Source organism: Astyanax mexicanus, chromosome 2 (genome assembly GCF_023375975.1).
Source record: "Astyanax mexicanus isolate ESR-SI-001 chromosome 2, AstMex3_surface, whole genome shotgun sequence".
NCBI classification, from domain to species: domain Eukaryota; kingdom Metazoa; phylum Chordata; class Actinopteri; order Characiformes; family Acestrorhamphidae; genus Astyanax; species Astyanax mexicanus.
Window position 1 is genome coordinate 38,653,754 of NC_064409.1, and position 17,104 is coordinate 38,670,857.

Sequence of the window (17,104 nt, forward strand, 5' to 3'; positions counted from 1 at the left end):
GTAGTGTCTTACACCACCTGCACGTGCTGGCCTTGCCTCTCTTTCTAGGTAGTTAGCTAACGTTAGTTGTCTAAGGATAGCTAAACATTGCCATAGTTTAAATGTAATATGAATTGCATTTGAAAATGAGCAGATTTTTGAAACTTGTCTTATGAATAAGCTAATTTGAAATAGTTTTGTTTGTGGGAAAAACCTAGATAAAATAGCTTCATGACGAAGTGTGAGAAAATTAAAACAGCACAATATTTTTCCTCAGGTGTAAGCTTAGTGTTGTTAGCTTAGCATTAGCTCAGTGTTCGTGTGAAGAATAAAGTTAACGTTATATGTAAATTTCATATAAATAAGCCAACTTGTTGTTGAAATTGTTTTGTTAAAATACTGCACATATTTCTGGTCAGGTGTTAAAAGTGTATCCCCGCATTATATTAGCATTAGAAGTAACGTTAAGTAACTTACATGTAAATATTATGTTAATACGCCAATTTTAAATAGTTTGTTGTTGGAAAAATTCAATAAAAAAGCCTAGCGATTAAAAAAAAACCTTGCAAGATTAAAACTGCACATATTTCTCGTCTAGAGTTCAATGAATGTGTATTCCCACCATTAGCTTAGCATCAGCATGAAGAATGTAAATATTATATAACGTTAAATAAGCCAACTTTAAATAGTTTGCTATTGGAAAAACTTAATTAAAATAGCCTAGGGGTGAGACAAGGTCTGGAAAGATTAAAACAGCGGAATATTTCCAGTCCAGAGTTAACTGTGTTTTTGTAAAAGTGTATGGCTCCCCCGCTGCAAAAAGCCTGCAGTGTGTGGAGCGGTAGAGCTTAGATCGGGCCCAAAAATCCAGCCCGACCCGGCCCAAATCCATGCACTTTCTGCCCGAGCCAGACCCGACCTGAGCCATAAACTGTCATTCTGAACCCGAGCCATTTTTTAGTAATTAGAGCGTTAAAATTGAGCTATTTAAAACATTTTCGGGCTGTTTGAATTAGCGAAATCTGTTAAGAATTATGTTAAATAACCTTGCGACGCTGAAGAAGCATAGACCTATTATTATTTCTTTTTTTTTATTCGCTTCTTTCTTTCTTTATTCCTTGTCTGTTGTACAGGCAGTGTGAGGTTGGTGGATGGTGGCAGTCGCTGTGCTGGGAGAGTGGAGGTTCTTCATAGAGGGCAGTGGGGAACAGTGTGTGGTGATGACTGGGATATGAGTGATGCTGCAGTGGTGTGTAGAGAGCTGGGCTGTGGAGAAGCTGTAGATGCACTGGGCAAATCTCATTTTGGATCAGGATCAGGACCAATCTGGATGGATGATGTGGACTGTAGTGGATCAGAGTCTAGACTGAAGAACTGTAGATCACCAGTATGGGGTAAACATGACTGCAATGAAACCCACAATTCTGGAGTCATCTGTTCAGGCAAGCTACACTATGTTCATATAATATGTGCACTGTATTGAATAGTTACATTGTGTGTCTGTGCTGTCTGACTTTCATTTATTAAATCCTGTTGTTATCTCATTGTTTATGCTCTTGTGATATTTTAGGAGCCAGGCTGGTTTTAGGTTCTCGCTGCTCTGGGAGAGTGGAGGTTCTTCATGGAGAGAGCTGGGTCACAGTGTGTGATGCTGACTTTAACCAGCAGGATGCAGAGGTTGTGTGTCGAGAGCTGGGCTGTGGTTCTCCTGTGAAGGTTCTGGGAGCAGCTGCGTTTGGTAGAGGGGAGGGTCAGGTGTGGTCAGAGGTGCTTCAGTGTAGAGGAAACAAATCTCAGACTCACTTCTGTCCAAAATCATCTTCACTCAAACACAACTGCTCCCATGATAATGATGTGGGACTGGTGTGTGCAGGTAAGAACTGCATTCAGCACAATGAGCCTGTGACTTCATCTATTCCTACTTAGACAGCCCTCTGTCTCAGTAGCTCAGCCCTGTGCTCCATTACCTGTTTGCCATTAAGACCTGGTGAAATTAAATATTTGTGACTTATTATATTGTTTGTTTGGGGTGAGGGTGTTATGTTTGTGCAGCATTACTGTTCTGGCATTTGTTTTTTAGTGGATAATGCTGTAATAAAGTGTAGGGGATCTGTGTTTGTCTAGAATACCTTGCAGTGTGAGTTTAAAAACATTAAAAACACAGCTAGCAGAAACGTCCTGATGGATAGCACTAATTATAAACACAATAGACTTTGGACAAATGTAATGAGTTTCTCTAGTCTAACAGACACAAGAGACTGTTGTTTTGGAGATAATTTGTGGATTTTTGGAGCTGCAGTAACACATTATACAAAATGGCTACAGCAACATGTATCCATGTGAATCACATGTAATATTCTGGGTTGGAGTGGAACAGACTTAGAATACTTGTACTGGCAGCACATAGTTTAAAAGCAAGAATGGTGAATTAAGTATGTGTCTACTGTTCTGTTCCTCCAGTCCATTAAGCAGGTAACAAGACTGGTGGAGGTCATATAGTGTCTGGAAAATAACTGCTCACAGGATTGCCAACAAATTAAAAGTCTATGTGTATCTTTCTTTTTTATTTTTGTTATTTTGAAACTGTAAAGGGAAAAAATATTAAAAATGCTAAATAGACGTGTCCACTTCAATGTTATGTGTTCTAAACATTAGGTAATTTTTATTTCCTTCTGTAGTCACAATAATATACATTTTGATTAGGGGTGTCCTATGCTGGAGTTATCTGTTCAGGTAAAACGCTGTAAACAGGGACTGTACATTATCTGCCATGTAGGCAAAGTGTACAGCACATATGATTTTTCTTTTTAACCCACCCTAAATCCTTGTTGATTGCCAAGGTAAATTGGTATGTTTAAACTGAGCAATCACCAAACTGTGCTGTACACTGGAATTCTCAACCAACAATTAATTTACTGATTTTTTTTTTACTGATTTCATAATTTTGCTGATCCATATTAATTTGTTTAATGTAATTCATAGCTTTACTGAACTTATTTTGAATCCTTATACTCTCTTTAGTTTTTTCCAATGCATTTATGAATCATTCATTGTGCAATATTTAGCATCATCATGCTTAATCATTTATCATTACTGATAAATAAGCTTTCTTTTTTTCATGGTAATTTTTAGGAGTCCTGCTGGTTAATGGCTCTCGCTGCTCTGGAAGAGTGGAGGTTCTTCATGGTGAGAGCTGGTTCACAGTGTGTGATGCTGACTTTAACCAGCAGGATGCAGAGGTTGTGTGTCGGGAGCTGGGCTGTGGTTCTCCTGTGGAGATTCTGGGAGCAGCTGCTTTTGGTAGAGGGGAGGGTCCGGTGTGGTCAGAGGAGCTTCAGTGTAGAGGAAACAAATCTCAGACTCACTTCTGTCCAAAATCATCTTTACTCAAACACAACTGCTCCCATGATAATGATGTGGGACTGGTGTGTGCAGGTAAGAGCTGCATGTTTGTGATTAATGTAATTAAGATTAGCTCAATGTTTATGTAAACTTTTTGTAATTCTGTCAAAAATGCAAATGTCTTGCTATTATTTCAGTTTTCAGCCACAATTCTACTTTACATCATTAATAGTGGTGAAAATACATGTTTTTTTCCATTCTTTCTCAATGTCTTGGTCTGTCTTACTCACTGTTGTACAGGCAGTGTGAGGTTGGTAGATGGTGACAGTCGCTGTGCTGGGAGAGTGGAGGTTCTTTATAGAGGACAGTGGGGATCAGTGTGTGGTAATAACTGGGATATGAGAGATGCTGCAGTGGTGTGTAGAGAGCTGGGCTGTGGAGAAGCTGTAGATACATATCATGAGTCTTACTTTGGATCAGCATCAGGACCAATCTGGATGGATAATGTGCACTGCAGTGGCTCTGAGTCTACACTGAGGAACTGTGAATCAGCAGGATGGGGTAAACATAACTGTGATCATTCTAAAGATGCTGGAGTCATCTGTTCAGGTAAATTGTATCAGTAAATTATTTTATGTTCCCTTCTGTTAACTAGGAACAGGAAACTGTTCATAATATATCATACATGTAAAACAAAGTCTTGTAAGTGGTGGGAAAGGACCCATTTTAGAGGCTTAGGGTCCAGTTAAGCGTAGTAGTACTGTTTGTAAGGAAACAGATAGCGTTCATTTAGTCAACTTTTCCACTGAAGGTTAAATGCCATATCTCTTTTGACCATTCTTGCTGTGTTAATGTCAGAGATTCAATGACATGGAAAGACATCTTCATGTTGAAGCAGTGACTCACATATGTTTAAATTCAGCTTTATGTTCACAATTTTTAGGAGTCCGGGTGGTTGGTGGTTCTCACTGTTCTGGGAGAGTGGAGGTTCTTCATGGAGAGAGCTGGGTCACAGTGTGTGATGCTGACTTTAACCAGCAGGATGCAGAGGTTGTGTGTCGAGAGCTGGGCTGTGGTTCTCTTGTGGAGGTTCTGGGAGCAGCTGCTTTTGGTAGAGGGGAGGGTCAGGTGTGGTCAGAGAAGCTTCAGTGTAGAGGAACTGAATCTCAGATTCACTTCTGTCCAAAATCATCTTCACTCAAACACAACTGCTCCCATGATAATGATGTGGGACTGGTGTGTGCAGGTAAGTGTTTTTCAAAAAAATGTTTCCCATTTTTACTCTTACTAGTTCATAATTCGGTAAATTTTTCTTGTTCTTATTTTCTCTTACACAGACAGTGTGAGGTTGGCGGATGGTGGCAGTCGCTGTGCTGGAAGAGCAGAGGTTTTTCACAGAGGACAGTGGGGAACAATTTGTGGTGCTGGTGCAAATTTCATAGCGGGTTTTGTCATGTGTAAAGAGTTGGGCTGTGGAGAGCCGTTTAGGACTGATGCAGCTGTTCCAGGATCTGCACCGATCTGGATGAGTCATGTGAAGTGTACTGGATCAGAGTCTACACTGAAACACTGTGGATCATTAGGGTGGGGAACACAGCTGTAATCATAATATGGATATTGAGCTTACCTGTTCAGGTATGTTTTAATTAGACAAAAACTGTAATACGTACGTATTACATGTATTACATTTGTGAACTTTCTGAGAATGTTTCGACACATCATAGACAAAATCAAATCAGAGATCATATGATGGAATGTCACTGTTTTGTATACCTATTCCGTATTAAATGTTCTATTACATAGTAAATTCTGACAGTTACAGCTAATGTGAGAAGCAGCGATGTTTTTTTTTAACATTTGCTTTGACTTTTATTTAATTGCTGAAAATATTAACTAGTGCTGGGCGATAAAACGATATCGATAGTTATCGAGGAAACTATATATCGCGATAAGTCGGGGCGAGAAATTCGATAAACTAAATTTTCTATTTCCCGTTTAAGTAGCGTTGTGAAAAGGCGCAGCACGAGATCAGGCAGCACGCTGAACTGCTGCTCAGCCCAGTACAACCCCTCCCCTCCCCTCTCCACCATCCCCCTCCGCCCCACCCCCCGAGCCCCTCCACTCTGAACTCCTCACATAGCGGCTCCTTCTCTCCCATTTACTGGATAAACTTCATTTATACTATTCAGCGGCGCTACACTGGAAAACTCACCTTTTAAATATGAGGCATGCGTCTCCAAGATATTTAGAGAGGTGAGCTTGTTCAGATTTCTGAAGGCAGGTAAACGCTGCTCTGTTTGCTGCTAGTTAGATTAGCTTGTCTCCAGTTTAAAGTTAGCGATGTTTAGGTGTAAAAGGGATCTGTGCAATCTGTCATCATTAGCTAAGATGCTTTCACTGCTTTTTACATTCTAATAAACTAATGGGTAACGCACGTTAGCCGTGTTAATCCACGTTTCGTGTAAATTAAGGTTAACTTCAGCACGAGTGAGGGGTTAGTATATAAACACACAGAAAGGAAGCACTTTCCATCTTTTTTCCTAACTCTCACTGTTTCTGTTAGAAAACCCTGAGGGCAGCATTCTCCTCTGTCTTTGTGTTTTATAGTTTTTAACAGATAGAGAGTCTGTTATGCTGGATATTTTACTAAATACAGAAGATTATATAATCTGTCTAGCTGTATTTGAACTGAGCTAAACATTGCTGTTACTGAACTGGAGTTTTAAATACACTTAAGTAATGTAAGTCTAGTCTACTGAAAGCCAGTAATGTTAGTATAAATCTGTACTGCAGTAGAAGTGGATCATTTCAGAAACTTGACTTTATTCCTCCCACCTCCATTATAGGCCACTTTTTTTTTTAAATATTTAAATGTTAGCTTAATTTAAATGAAAAAAAAACTAAAGGCTCTTATTTAAAAAAAAACATAAGCAGTAAATTATCTAAAATTACAACAAATAGAAAATAGAAAAACAGTAAAACATATGTAATACATACTTTTTATATGACCAAAATTAAACTAGACTGAAATCTGACTAAAACTAATAATATCCGATAGACTAAAATGTAACTAAAACTATTATACATTTTAGTGAAAAGACTAAGACTGTATCAAAATCACCTGTCAAAATGAACACTGTGATATACTCTTGTATTTTGCTTTATGTAGTTGCCTGCATTCAGGGAGGGGAATGATCTTTTGATTAAATATAATTTTATAAAAATAAATAAAGTGTTATTGCAATTTAAATTAAACAGACATATAATGTAAAGGGTCTTACATATTTTTTAGTTTATATATTTGTCCCCTTTTTAAAATTAATTTAAAAGCTGTACCCACCTGGCAAGATGTTAACATCCTAGTGTCTGTCCACAAGGCTCTGAGCCTGCTAGTGATTTTGTCCATAACTCCCTTATTCTGTCACTTCTGAGTAAAAATAGAAACCTTTAAGTGTAACAGAAAGTGATTTGATTTATATCGTGATACATATCGATATCGGCTGATATGAAAAACTATATCGTAATAAGATTTTTTTCCATATCGCCCAGCCCTACCCGAGTAGGATGGGTTCCTCGGACTGAGTCTTGGTTCCTTCCAAGGTTTCTTCCTCTTAAAGGGAGTTTTTCCTTGCCACTGTGTCACCATAAAATTGGCATCTCTGTGGTGCTGCTCATAAGAGGCGTGGACCTGTTTTTCCTGTAAAGCGGCTTTGTGACAACCTTTGTTGTAAAAAGCGCTATATAAATAAAATTGAATTGAATTGAATTGAATATACGTTATTATTACTATTACCAGGCCTCAACCTTGTTTTTCTTTCTCGAGAGCGCCAGCCCTGATAACAGTTCAATGAGTGACCGAATCACTGAGTGAACGAGAGCACCAGCCCTGATAACAGTTCAGTGAGTGAAGGAATCACTGAGCATTGAGCAAGTTTCCTCGCAATTAGAGTCTCCGCCACCAGATTCGCCGGTGATTCAGTGATTCACAGACCACACAGCAGTTCCCCTGCCGGCCTGTGGGGTCGCTGCTGAGCTTAACTACTGAACTGAGAAATTAACGAATCAGCTGGGGAAGTGATTGGATTCAGTTCGTTCACTCAAATGATTCATGAACGACACAACACTAATTTTTCGGCGTGGTTGCGGCCTACAGCAACCTGTGTTCTAAGTTGAGTCAATAAAGCGACTTAAACTGCCTACTCGGTCCTTCTTTCAGAGTCCAGGCGGACGCTACAATATATTTAAAACCCCTTCAGTCCAGTAACAGCTGTGTTTATTTGTTTTTTAAAGTCACTGGTTAGCACTGGTTGATCTCAGTTCATAATATTGCAGCAAATATCCAGCACAACAAACCCAGCTTTAAACCCAAACCATCGCTGTATAAACAGAGACAGAGGAGAAGTTTTCTTTCAGAAACAGCGAGGGTTACCTGCGTGTTTACTAATCCGTTACTCGTTCGTGCTGGCGTTAAGATCATTTGCATGTTAGGTGGATTTACAGGGCTAACGTGTATTTATCTTATTAATCTTTAGTGATAGCAGGTAAAATCTTGGCAATGAAAGCTATATGAGTCTCGTGGCTCGAGTTTATGGGGCGTTTGGGGACAGTAGAACCAAAACAGCTTAGCTATGTAAGTTAGTTTGCTAACTTACGGAGCTACTTCATGACGCAGATTAGTCCATTCATCATTAAATTATCATACAGTGCAAAGAACAAATGCTGTGTTCAGATGATGTGGTAAACTATTCATCTACATGTTGTTCTTTCTTAGCTATTCATGTGATTTTCTCTATCATTAACAGGGTGGTGAGCTTCCTGAGGGCTTTGAGGATAGTTATCCTGGTGCGTGTCTTTCGTCTGGCCTCTCAGAAGAAAGATCTGGAGAAGGTCACTAGAAGAAAGGTGAGGATCTAAATGGATGCTGGCCATCATTCTTTTATTTTAATTAAATTATATCAATTATTCATATAATGAAATGTTAAACTTAATTACAGTTTGATTATTTCATCATGATTCAGAGAGAATTAAATAAAAAAAATTAAACATTTTGATGTATTTAGAAATAGGTTGGAAAATTATTAAAATCCATCAAAACCTTTTAAAATACACCCAAGTTACTGTTTGTATGCTGATTTGTGGCATTTGTGAATCTTGCAGGTATCTGAGAACAAAAGGCGGTAACAAAAAGGATGGATTTGATTTGGATCTCACCTATGTCACAGGTTGGGATGCTTTACCTAATTATGTAATCTTATTTGAATCTAGATTTTCTGCTTATGGTTTGGGATCCAATAGTTAATAATGTTTGTTGCCATGTCTTTTCCCTCACCTGGAAAGCAGGCACTCTACAGAAATCCCATAAAAGTAAGCTTAACAATTAAGAAAATAAAATAAAACTGAAAAGTCTGTAGAAGGCAATTATTTTAGCTGAATTATTGATTTAAACAGATTTTTATGTAACAATGTTACAATTTGCTGTATTTAGGAAGCTGCCATATTTCTGGACACAAAGCATCCCGATCATTACAGAGTTTACAATCTCTGCAGTAAGTTAGATCATATAATATTATATTATATTGCTGGAGACACTCAATAAATGAGTGGTGCTGAGCATAGCTTTGGTCTTGTTTCAGGTCAAAAAGGCTACGATCCACTGTTCTTCCATTACAGAGTGCAACGAGTGATGATTGACGACCATAACGTACCGTCATTAGAGTAAGTAATGAGCAGCACTTTACTCAAATGCTTCTTCTGCCGTTAACGTTGTGTTCCATTTAGCTTTTATGTTGGATGTTGGAGCTGGGAATAACTTCACACCTGAGTCGACAACGTTCTGTTAAAATAACTGTACAAAATATGTCGAAAAAATGTCTTACCCTATAAGTGAAACTTGCACCTGTACATAACTAGCTATTTTTGAGGTGTGTATGAAGCACTGTGGAACAGGGTCATGAAAAACCTGGAAAAGTCAAGGAACTTGAAAATAGTCATTTTCAGGCCTGGATAAGTTTTGGAAAAAAACAAACAAAAAAAAAAACAAAGTCAAATTTACTCTTTGTGATCTTTGTGTTTCCATTTATCGACTCTGTTTATCGACTGAGAAAAGCTATTTAAAAAATAATTTGATAACTTGATTGGAGTTTCAGATGGAATATAACTGTAAATTCACAGAGAAAAATCTAGGTGTTTAGGCTGTAATTAAGCTCTTGCTCTCTTCCACTCTTTGGGAAGCATATTGGTTATATATGCAAGTAAATTACCAGTAATGGTGACAAGAAGGCAACATTTAAACAGATGCATTTAAAAGCTGTTAAAAAATAAAGAATCTACACAATATAGACACAACCTAAACATATTCCCTGACAGCCAGATATATGCCAAATTAGTTTATTTAAAAATTGATTCTGTTCAAAGTTTTAAACAGAAGATTCTATATCATGTTTGATGAAAGTGTGAAATACTGTTTACAGGTTAAACATTAGAAATGTTTACCAAATGTTTATGGGCCTGAGCTGATTAATACATCAGTGCAGAGTGAAGTAATTTAGCCCTACATTATGGAGCGCTCAGAATTTGACACATTTTATTATTGAAGATTGTGTCTTAGCATTGCTTAAATAAATGTTTTTTTTAATTATTTAAATATATTTAATGTAAATATAGGCCTACTATAATCAGTTTTGATATACATTCTTGTCTACTCTGATGTTTTAAACACGCTATGGTCATTAAAATGTGCTGCGAAAGCATAGAAAAGGCACAGAAAATAATTAAAATTTATAGGTTAACACTATTTGTAATCTACATGTGTATACATATTTTACCCTTGTTTTCTTTTTTTCCAGAGGGAATTATAAAATAAGCTAAAGACTTTCATGTTTACTACAACTTAATTATTAATCATGTACCAGTGTTTTATAGCAAATGTAACCAAAAAATGTCCCACATTATATGTCCCAGGTTATAATTTTTTGCATTGTCAGCGATACCAGACGCACATTCACACACACAATGGAAACATGAACAGCTAGACGTGCTAATGAAACGTAAAATACTACTGCTTTTACTACTGTTGATGTTTGGTGCAGCCATCTTGCGTTCTGAACTTGTGGGTTTATTCCAGTTGAAATGTTCTACTTAGAACTTGGAAATTTCCAGTTCTGAATTCCTACTTCAGATGGAATGCAGTATAAGGATTCACATTAGAGCTCGACCCAACCTGCCCCATACACTGTCATTTTGAGCCAAAGCCCGAATTAAACCTGACCTTTTTTGAGTAAGTAGAGCATTAAAACTGAGCTTTTAAAAAACATTTTCGTTCTGTTTAGAATGAGTGAAGAATGAATAAGACCTATTATTTAAGAAAAATATTATTAATTATTAGGAACAGATCTCCAAAAGATTATAACATGAACAATGCAAACAATGATCCAAAGGCCTAAACATTAGGCTACAACAATGTCTGAATGACTTTCCTCTAATCTAGTATAATATAACATGGTTTAAGAAAATAAAATAAATTCTTTTATAATTTTATTTATATATTTTTTCCCATTTTCTCCCCAATTTACACAGCCAACCCACTCGTTAGGACTCCCCCTATCACTAGTAATGCCCCAACACACCAGGAGGATGAAGACTAGCACACTCTTTCTCCGATACATGTGAAGTCAGCCACCGCTTCTTTTCGAGCTGCTGCTGATGCAGCATTGCCAAGCAGCCAGCACATTTGGAGGAAAGCGCAGCGGCAGGTGAAGTGCGTAATATGGACAGTGTGCGCTTTGCACTTGTGCAACTTTTTTTTAAAAACAGTTTGATTTGTTTCTGCTATATTTTGATTCATAGCTTTATATAAAATGAAAATAACTTATAACTATATTATTTTCTTTAGCCCGAGGAACCTGAGGAAAGTGGTGGGAAATCTCGAGCCAGGTCAGACCTTGGGTTGGGTTTGGGCAGAGAACCTAAGCTCTTATTCACATATTGAACTTTGTGTTATTGTGTTCTCAGTGACATGTTGAACTACACTGCCAGTTTGAGGGAATGTCATTGCCATCCACTGCAAAGGAGGCAAAGGTGATGCTGAAGTTTTCACTGATTTAAAGACATCATCAATGTTTTCTATATGTATTTGATTTGATTTTTAGGTTAACCCATCACCATAGTTGTTCAGCTGAATGTTTAAAGCCATATCCAAACTGGATTCACTTATTCATTTTAGCTGAGCAGGGTTTTTTTTCACGGGTACGATGGTGTGTACATGGTTGATTGACAGCGTTTAGTTTGAGAGTGCGCAGGTACTGTATTTCTCCTGAGGTGAGGTGAATGTGTATGTATATATTCAGTGTGTCAGAACTGCTCCTTTAGTTTCTGCTGTGCTCAGTTGAAGACGGAGACCATGTAGTTAAACATACAGCTCTGGGGAAAAAAATGGTTTTCATGCATCTTGGCATGTTCTCCTCCACCAGTCTTACACACTGCTTTTGGATAAGTTTATGCCATTCCTGGTGCAAAAATTCAAGCAGTTCAGTTTGGTTTGATGGCTTGAGATTATCCATCTTCCTCTTGATTATATTCCAGAGGTTTTCAATGAGATTTTTAAGTGGTTTCTTTTTTTCCCAGAGCTGTATGTCTGCACTCTCCTACAAAAGTATTGAAACACTGAGGCCAATTGATTTTTTTTTTCTTCTGCTCTAGTGAAAACATTTTGGTGTAACAAAAATATAATTTAAAGATGAATATTGAAGACAAATTGGTAAGTTCGGACAAAAGCTGAATTGTTGACCTTTTGTCTCCTATTCATATTTTAATGTCAAACCCAATTTGTTTTCAGTCTAAAGCAGAAATAAAGAAATGAGACTGACTTATCAAGTACTTTTGGGGGGCAGTGTATGTTTAGGGGCTGTTTCCTGTGTAGTTCCAATTAAAATCTGCAGTCAGTATGCTCCTTTCAGAGTGACTGCACTGTTATGTGTATTGGTTATGTAATTTAATGCTCCTGGGCATTGCTGTGTTTGTTGTGCAGGTGTGGGAAAGGGCAATGGCAGTGATCTGAAGGTGCGGATCATAGTGAAAAGAGAGCAGGTGTTCCAGTGTGTCTGTGCCACGCAGACGAACTGTAGGGTAAGCTAACTTTTAAAGGTTTTCTACAGTATAAAACTGTATTTACTTCCTCATAGTCAAATGACAAGAGTAGTTTCAGTACAAAAAAGTGAAAAACTGTGAACCTTAAACACAGTGGTTTCCTAATTAAAACCAGAGCTATATGGCATATCCAGAACAGACATGTGAAGTGGGCTAATCCCACAACCCCTAAATGATTTAGTAGTTTAGGGTGATTTCACACCTATTTTTTTTATTTGTCAAAATAAACTGTTCATATTTACGTGTAGTGCTGTTTGTTTGGACATGGATGAGTACAGTAATCACAACTGCAATGAGACTGCTGAGAACTGTTGGTCTGAACTCTGAATTGGTTGGTTTGTGATGAGAACATGATCTGACCTTGATCCAACCCATCTGTCAAGCATACTCAGTTTTAAGATGTGGAGTCAGTCAAATGAACACATGCCACCTCTGCTGTTGTTCCATGTTAAACTGCACAGAAATCTGTTTACTTTCTTGCTCCCAGCCAAGACAGCTCTGACCAACAACCAAAGAGATTACAAAGATTGTTGTGACTCATTTTGGTGAGCTTGAATTTTATCCTCTGTTAAAACAACAAACCATGAGGGAAATGCTCCAAGAGAATCAATTAATTACCTGACTTGGACCAGAGCAAACAAACTATAGTGTGAAAAAACAGCCTTACATACACTATTAAAAGATTTTGTACATACATACACTAGTGAAAGCGTTTGTGAATCGGTATCATCTTAACCCCAAATCATATTTTAAATATGTACTAAAGAACAACTTTTAAATATTCAATAAGCTCATAATATTGAACCTTTAAAGACAGTAGCAGCCCACTAAAACATAAATCACATTGTAATTGTTGGGAAAGGTCTTTCAGATGTTTGTCTTATGTTCCTTTGTGTTTATTTTACTGTTCGCTCATATACTGTGTTCTCATATTTTACCAGCTGTTCCCAGATACTGAAAACAATGCCGTGGTGATCAGCTTTCAGGAAGGGCCAGTGGTTTGTGGTGATGTTAAGGTCATGTTTGAATCCAGGGCTGTAAGTTCCCAATCTATTGTAACGTAAGAATGATTTTATGGACATCGTTTTTTCCAGTTGTTTGGCAAAATGTTTTTTCTCTATTGTTCTCTATGCCCAGGGTCTTCCAAAGGGGTATGAGGACTATCCTTTCTATTTCTGGTTCAACACTTCATTTGTAGAGAACAACAGGTGAGGTTTTTGCTGTCCATTGTCCTCAGAGGCAGACACTGGCTTTGTTTACCTACCAGACCACTCTGGTTTTAGATTTTATATATAAAAATGCCAGGCCACTTAATTCATTAATTAGAATATTTTGATATTTTGTCCCCTCTCAGTTTAGTAAACATTACTGCTTTCAATGTAAAAGGAAAAATCATATGGACTGCTGCTTGAATGCAATCTATAATGCTTTGGTCCCAAAACAGGCTCTATCTGTCAAGGGAGGAACTGGACAACCCACGTAAGTCCAAAACCTGGGACATCTACAAGGAGGACTTTGGTGTGACCGTGTCTTTCAGTGACCCTGCACTTATGTAGCAGACGACACTTGCTTGTGTATCTCAACTAAAACCCTTAAGCCCTGCACAAGGTCTAAATCTTTGCTCTAATGTCGGTTTTCACACACTTATAAAAGGTGAGTGATGTTTAGGGATTGGATTCGGGCATATTGTGCCCCTAAAGCTATAGCTATATAACCTCAACTTTATGTCCATAACCCATCTTCACTGTAAGAGCTTTTTACTGAGCCGTGCATACATCACAATATTATGCATTTGTTTGTCAAATGTTTTTTTGTCTTTAAATGAAGACAAATGTTTGTGTCAGTTTAGCATATTATGCTTCCAAAATGTAAATCTTACTCTTTAAGCTTGAGTGTACATCAAATAAAGCAATCGAGGCTGCCACTGTGAAATGGTCAATGGTTATGTGTGCAGAAACATTTTTTTGTAGTACACATGTATTGAAATAAATACGAATGTCTCTGTAACACTTGTCTGTCTCTTTTTTGAATTAACAACTGATCTGGGTTGCTGAATTTCTGCAATTGTTTTTAAGGATAGATCTGAGTGACTTGTTTTTTTAGAAGTAAAAAGTCTGGTCTTACAGGTGGGCATGCAACTCTAAACTCTTTAGAATCAGCAGTTTTAGAGGTGACCTTTTTCAGAAGCGCTGTCAGTGCCATTCTCATATAAAAGGCTTAAAATCAAATCTCAAATGTGCAGCTTTTATAATAGTAAATAAAATAATGTACTATGTAATTGTGTAGAACAAAAACTGTACAAACACAAAATTTAATTCTAGAATTGATATACACTATCTGCTGCTGTCAGTACAAATGGATGGCTGGATCAAAAATCAGAGGGAAAATATTAAACTGGGGATTCACAAAAATGCTTTTTCTTAAGTGCTTAAGTTTATACTTAACTTAAGAGGTCTGTTTTGGTTATTTTTCTTAATGTTTATTTTGTACCAAAAAAATGGAATAATAATATATATACCTTTTATGATACACTCACATTTCAGTGCTTGGTTTGACTCTGTTTTTTTATTTTCCTAATGTTTTCTTAAGCCGTCACATCAGTGTATCAGCACTGGCATTCAGAGCCCCTTATTCACCATCGTACTCCATTGGACATTTCAGGGACAACAGCCTTTTTTGCCCAATTATAAACACTCTTCTTGTAAAAGTTATCCAGACATAGGTAAAAAAAAAACAACAACAGTTGAACTATAAAGTATTGAAAGACTAGGATACTAAAAGCCAGTAATGTTAGCCCTGCTTTATTTGTCTCACTATCTTTATATATCAGTTGCTTTAAACATTATAATGTTAAGCATAATTTTATTTATAAATTTAAATAGAACAAAACATAAATGTTGTTTTAATAAACGTTAGCAATAAATAATCTCAAAATAACACATCTAAAATACAGCAGACTAATAGTTTAAACCATTAAACCCAGCCTTTCATTGAGCTGAGAGAAAATTAAGTGTGCTGTTCAATTTCCAACGTTAAGAAATGGGTTAGACAAGCTATACTAATGCACCATCCATCATCTCAGCAGCAGTTCAGCTGTGACTTTTGGAAGAAACCAAAGTCAATAGAAAAGAGCGGGGGGGGGGGGGATGTCTGAGATTTAATATAACAATATTATTTTAATATAACTGTGCATAGTTAATTATTATACTTACTCTGAATTACATAAGAGTGCTAGTAAAATATAAAATAAAATAAATAAATATATATATATATATATAAACATTTCGGGCACCGTAGCCCCCACACCTAGTTTTGAATGGTCGTGTCTCCCCTGATTCAGTCAGTAAGAACAAGACGGTCGCCCTTTTCTTCGGGATCTTCAGGGAGTTTGCAGGAGGTGTAATTTAGGGGGAACAATCATTAATGTTGGGTTAAATAATCTAGTGTTTTTTCACTCTGGTGCTGAAGGTCCGCTGCGCTGCTCTTTACTGTTTCCCCTTTACTCTGTTTTCATTAAAAGCCCCTCAGTCTTAAAACAGCGGCAGTAAAACAGGCGGAGCGGTGGGCCTCCAGCAGCAGCAGTAGTAGTGATAACCCTGCCGGTGTAGAGTGGAGCAGCGCGAAGGGAGCTCTTTCAGTCCCGGTGAGTAATTTAGCTAGCTGGCTCTCGGTGAAGCGCGGTCTTATTATAATACCTAACTACAGCGTGGTGAGACTATTTAAACTGAAGCGTGTTAATGGCGAATAACGCTGTAAGATAGCTAAGGCTAGCGAGCTACGGTGGAGCTGGCTAAGCTAATTAGCTTAGCCAGCTCCACCGTAGCTCGCTAGCCTTAGCTTCAGTTAGCCCGATTACCTGCAGCAGCTGCCCGTTCAGAAAAAAAAAAAACACAACCAGCGCTGTGTAAGAGCTGCTTTACGAGCTTCTCTCCCAGCATAGGGTGTGTTTTTCTCAATCAGCAGCTGCTTTTAAACCACGCTGTAGTTTAGTAATAAGATCGCGCTTCACCGAGAGTGGAAACAGCCAGTTAAATTACCTAACAGGGCTGAAAGAGCTCCTATCGGTTCTCCGGTCTAAATAAACCCAAACACCTTTGGTTTATTTAGATTTAAGTTAGCAGTTTGTTCTCTCTAGACAAAAAACGAAAATAAGAATAAAAAAAAAAAAAAAAAATGAAAAATAAAAAACAATAAAATAAGGGGGGCGCAGTCTGCGCATGCGCCAGATTTTGGGGCCGCGCGTGCGCAGTAGACCGATTTTTTTGCGGTCCACTGCGCATGCGCGCCCGCAAAATCTGGCGCATGCGCAGAAGACCGCAAAAAATCGGTCCACTGCGCATGCGCCAGATTTTGCCGGCGCGCATGCGCAGTGGACCGATTTTTTGCGGTCTTCTGCGCATGCGCGGCCGCAAAATCTGGCGCATGCGCAGTGGACCGAATTTTTGCGGTCATCTGCGCATGCGCCAGATTTTACGGGCGCGCATGCGCAGTGGACCGATTTTTTGCGGTCTTCTGCGCATGCGCGGCCGCAAAATCTGGCGCATGCGCAGAATACCGCAAAAAAAAATCGGTCCACTGCGCATGCGCCAGATTTTGCGGCCGCGCATGCGCAGAAGACCGCAAAAAATCGGTCCACTGC

At 38.1% G+C, this 17,104-nt stretch overlaps 1 protein-coding gene and 1 long non-coding RNA gene across 8 annotated transcripts; both read left to right on the top strand.

Moving 5' to 3' along the window:
* Window positions 1–210: 210 nt before the first annotated feature.
* Window positions 211–5,143, top strand: LOC125799096 (deleted in malignant brain tumors 1 protein-like). Its single transcript, XM_049475055.1, has 7 exons — window positions 211–220; window positions 1,113–1,421; window positions 1,550–1,852; window positions 3,112–3,414; window positions 3,622–3,930; window positions 4,265–4,567; window positions 4,659–5,143. The coding sequence occupies exons 1-7, from the start codon at window positions 211–213 to the stop codon at window positions 4,922–4,924; spliced, it is 1,803 nt and encodes a 600-aa protein (XP_049331012.1). The 3' UTR covers window positions 4,925–5,143.
* A 1,717-nt stretch (window positions 5,144–6,860) lies between these two features.
* On the top strand, window positions 6,861–14,472 carry LOC125799157 (uncharacterized). Of its 7 annotated transcripts, none has more exons than XR_007437992.1 (12): window positions 6,862–8,223; window positions 8,479–8,543; window positions 8,662–8,685; window positions 8,807–8,867; window positions 8,955–9,036; window positions 10,897–11,077; window positions 11,213–11,253; window positions 11,332–11,397; window positions 12,347–12,444; window positions 13,407–13,502; window positions 13,603–13,673; window positions 13,910–14,472. It is a non-coding gene; the product is annotated as an uncharacterized LOC125799157 (long non-coding RNA). The 7 variants fall into 7 exon arrangements; XR_007437991.1 differs by having other exon boundaries at window positions 10,897–11,072; XR_007437990.1 differs by having other exon boundaries at window positions 10,897–11,253.
* The last annotated feature ends 2,632 nt before the right edge of the window (window positions 14,473–17,104 follow it).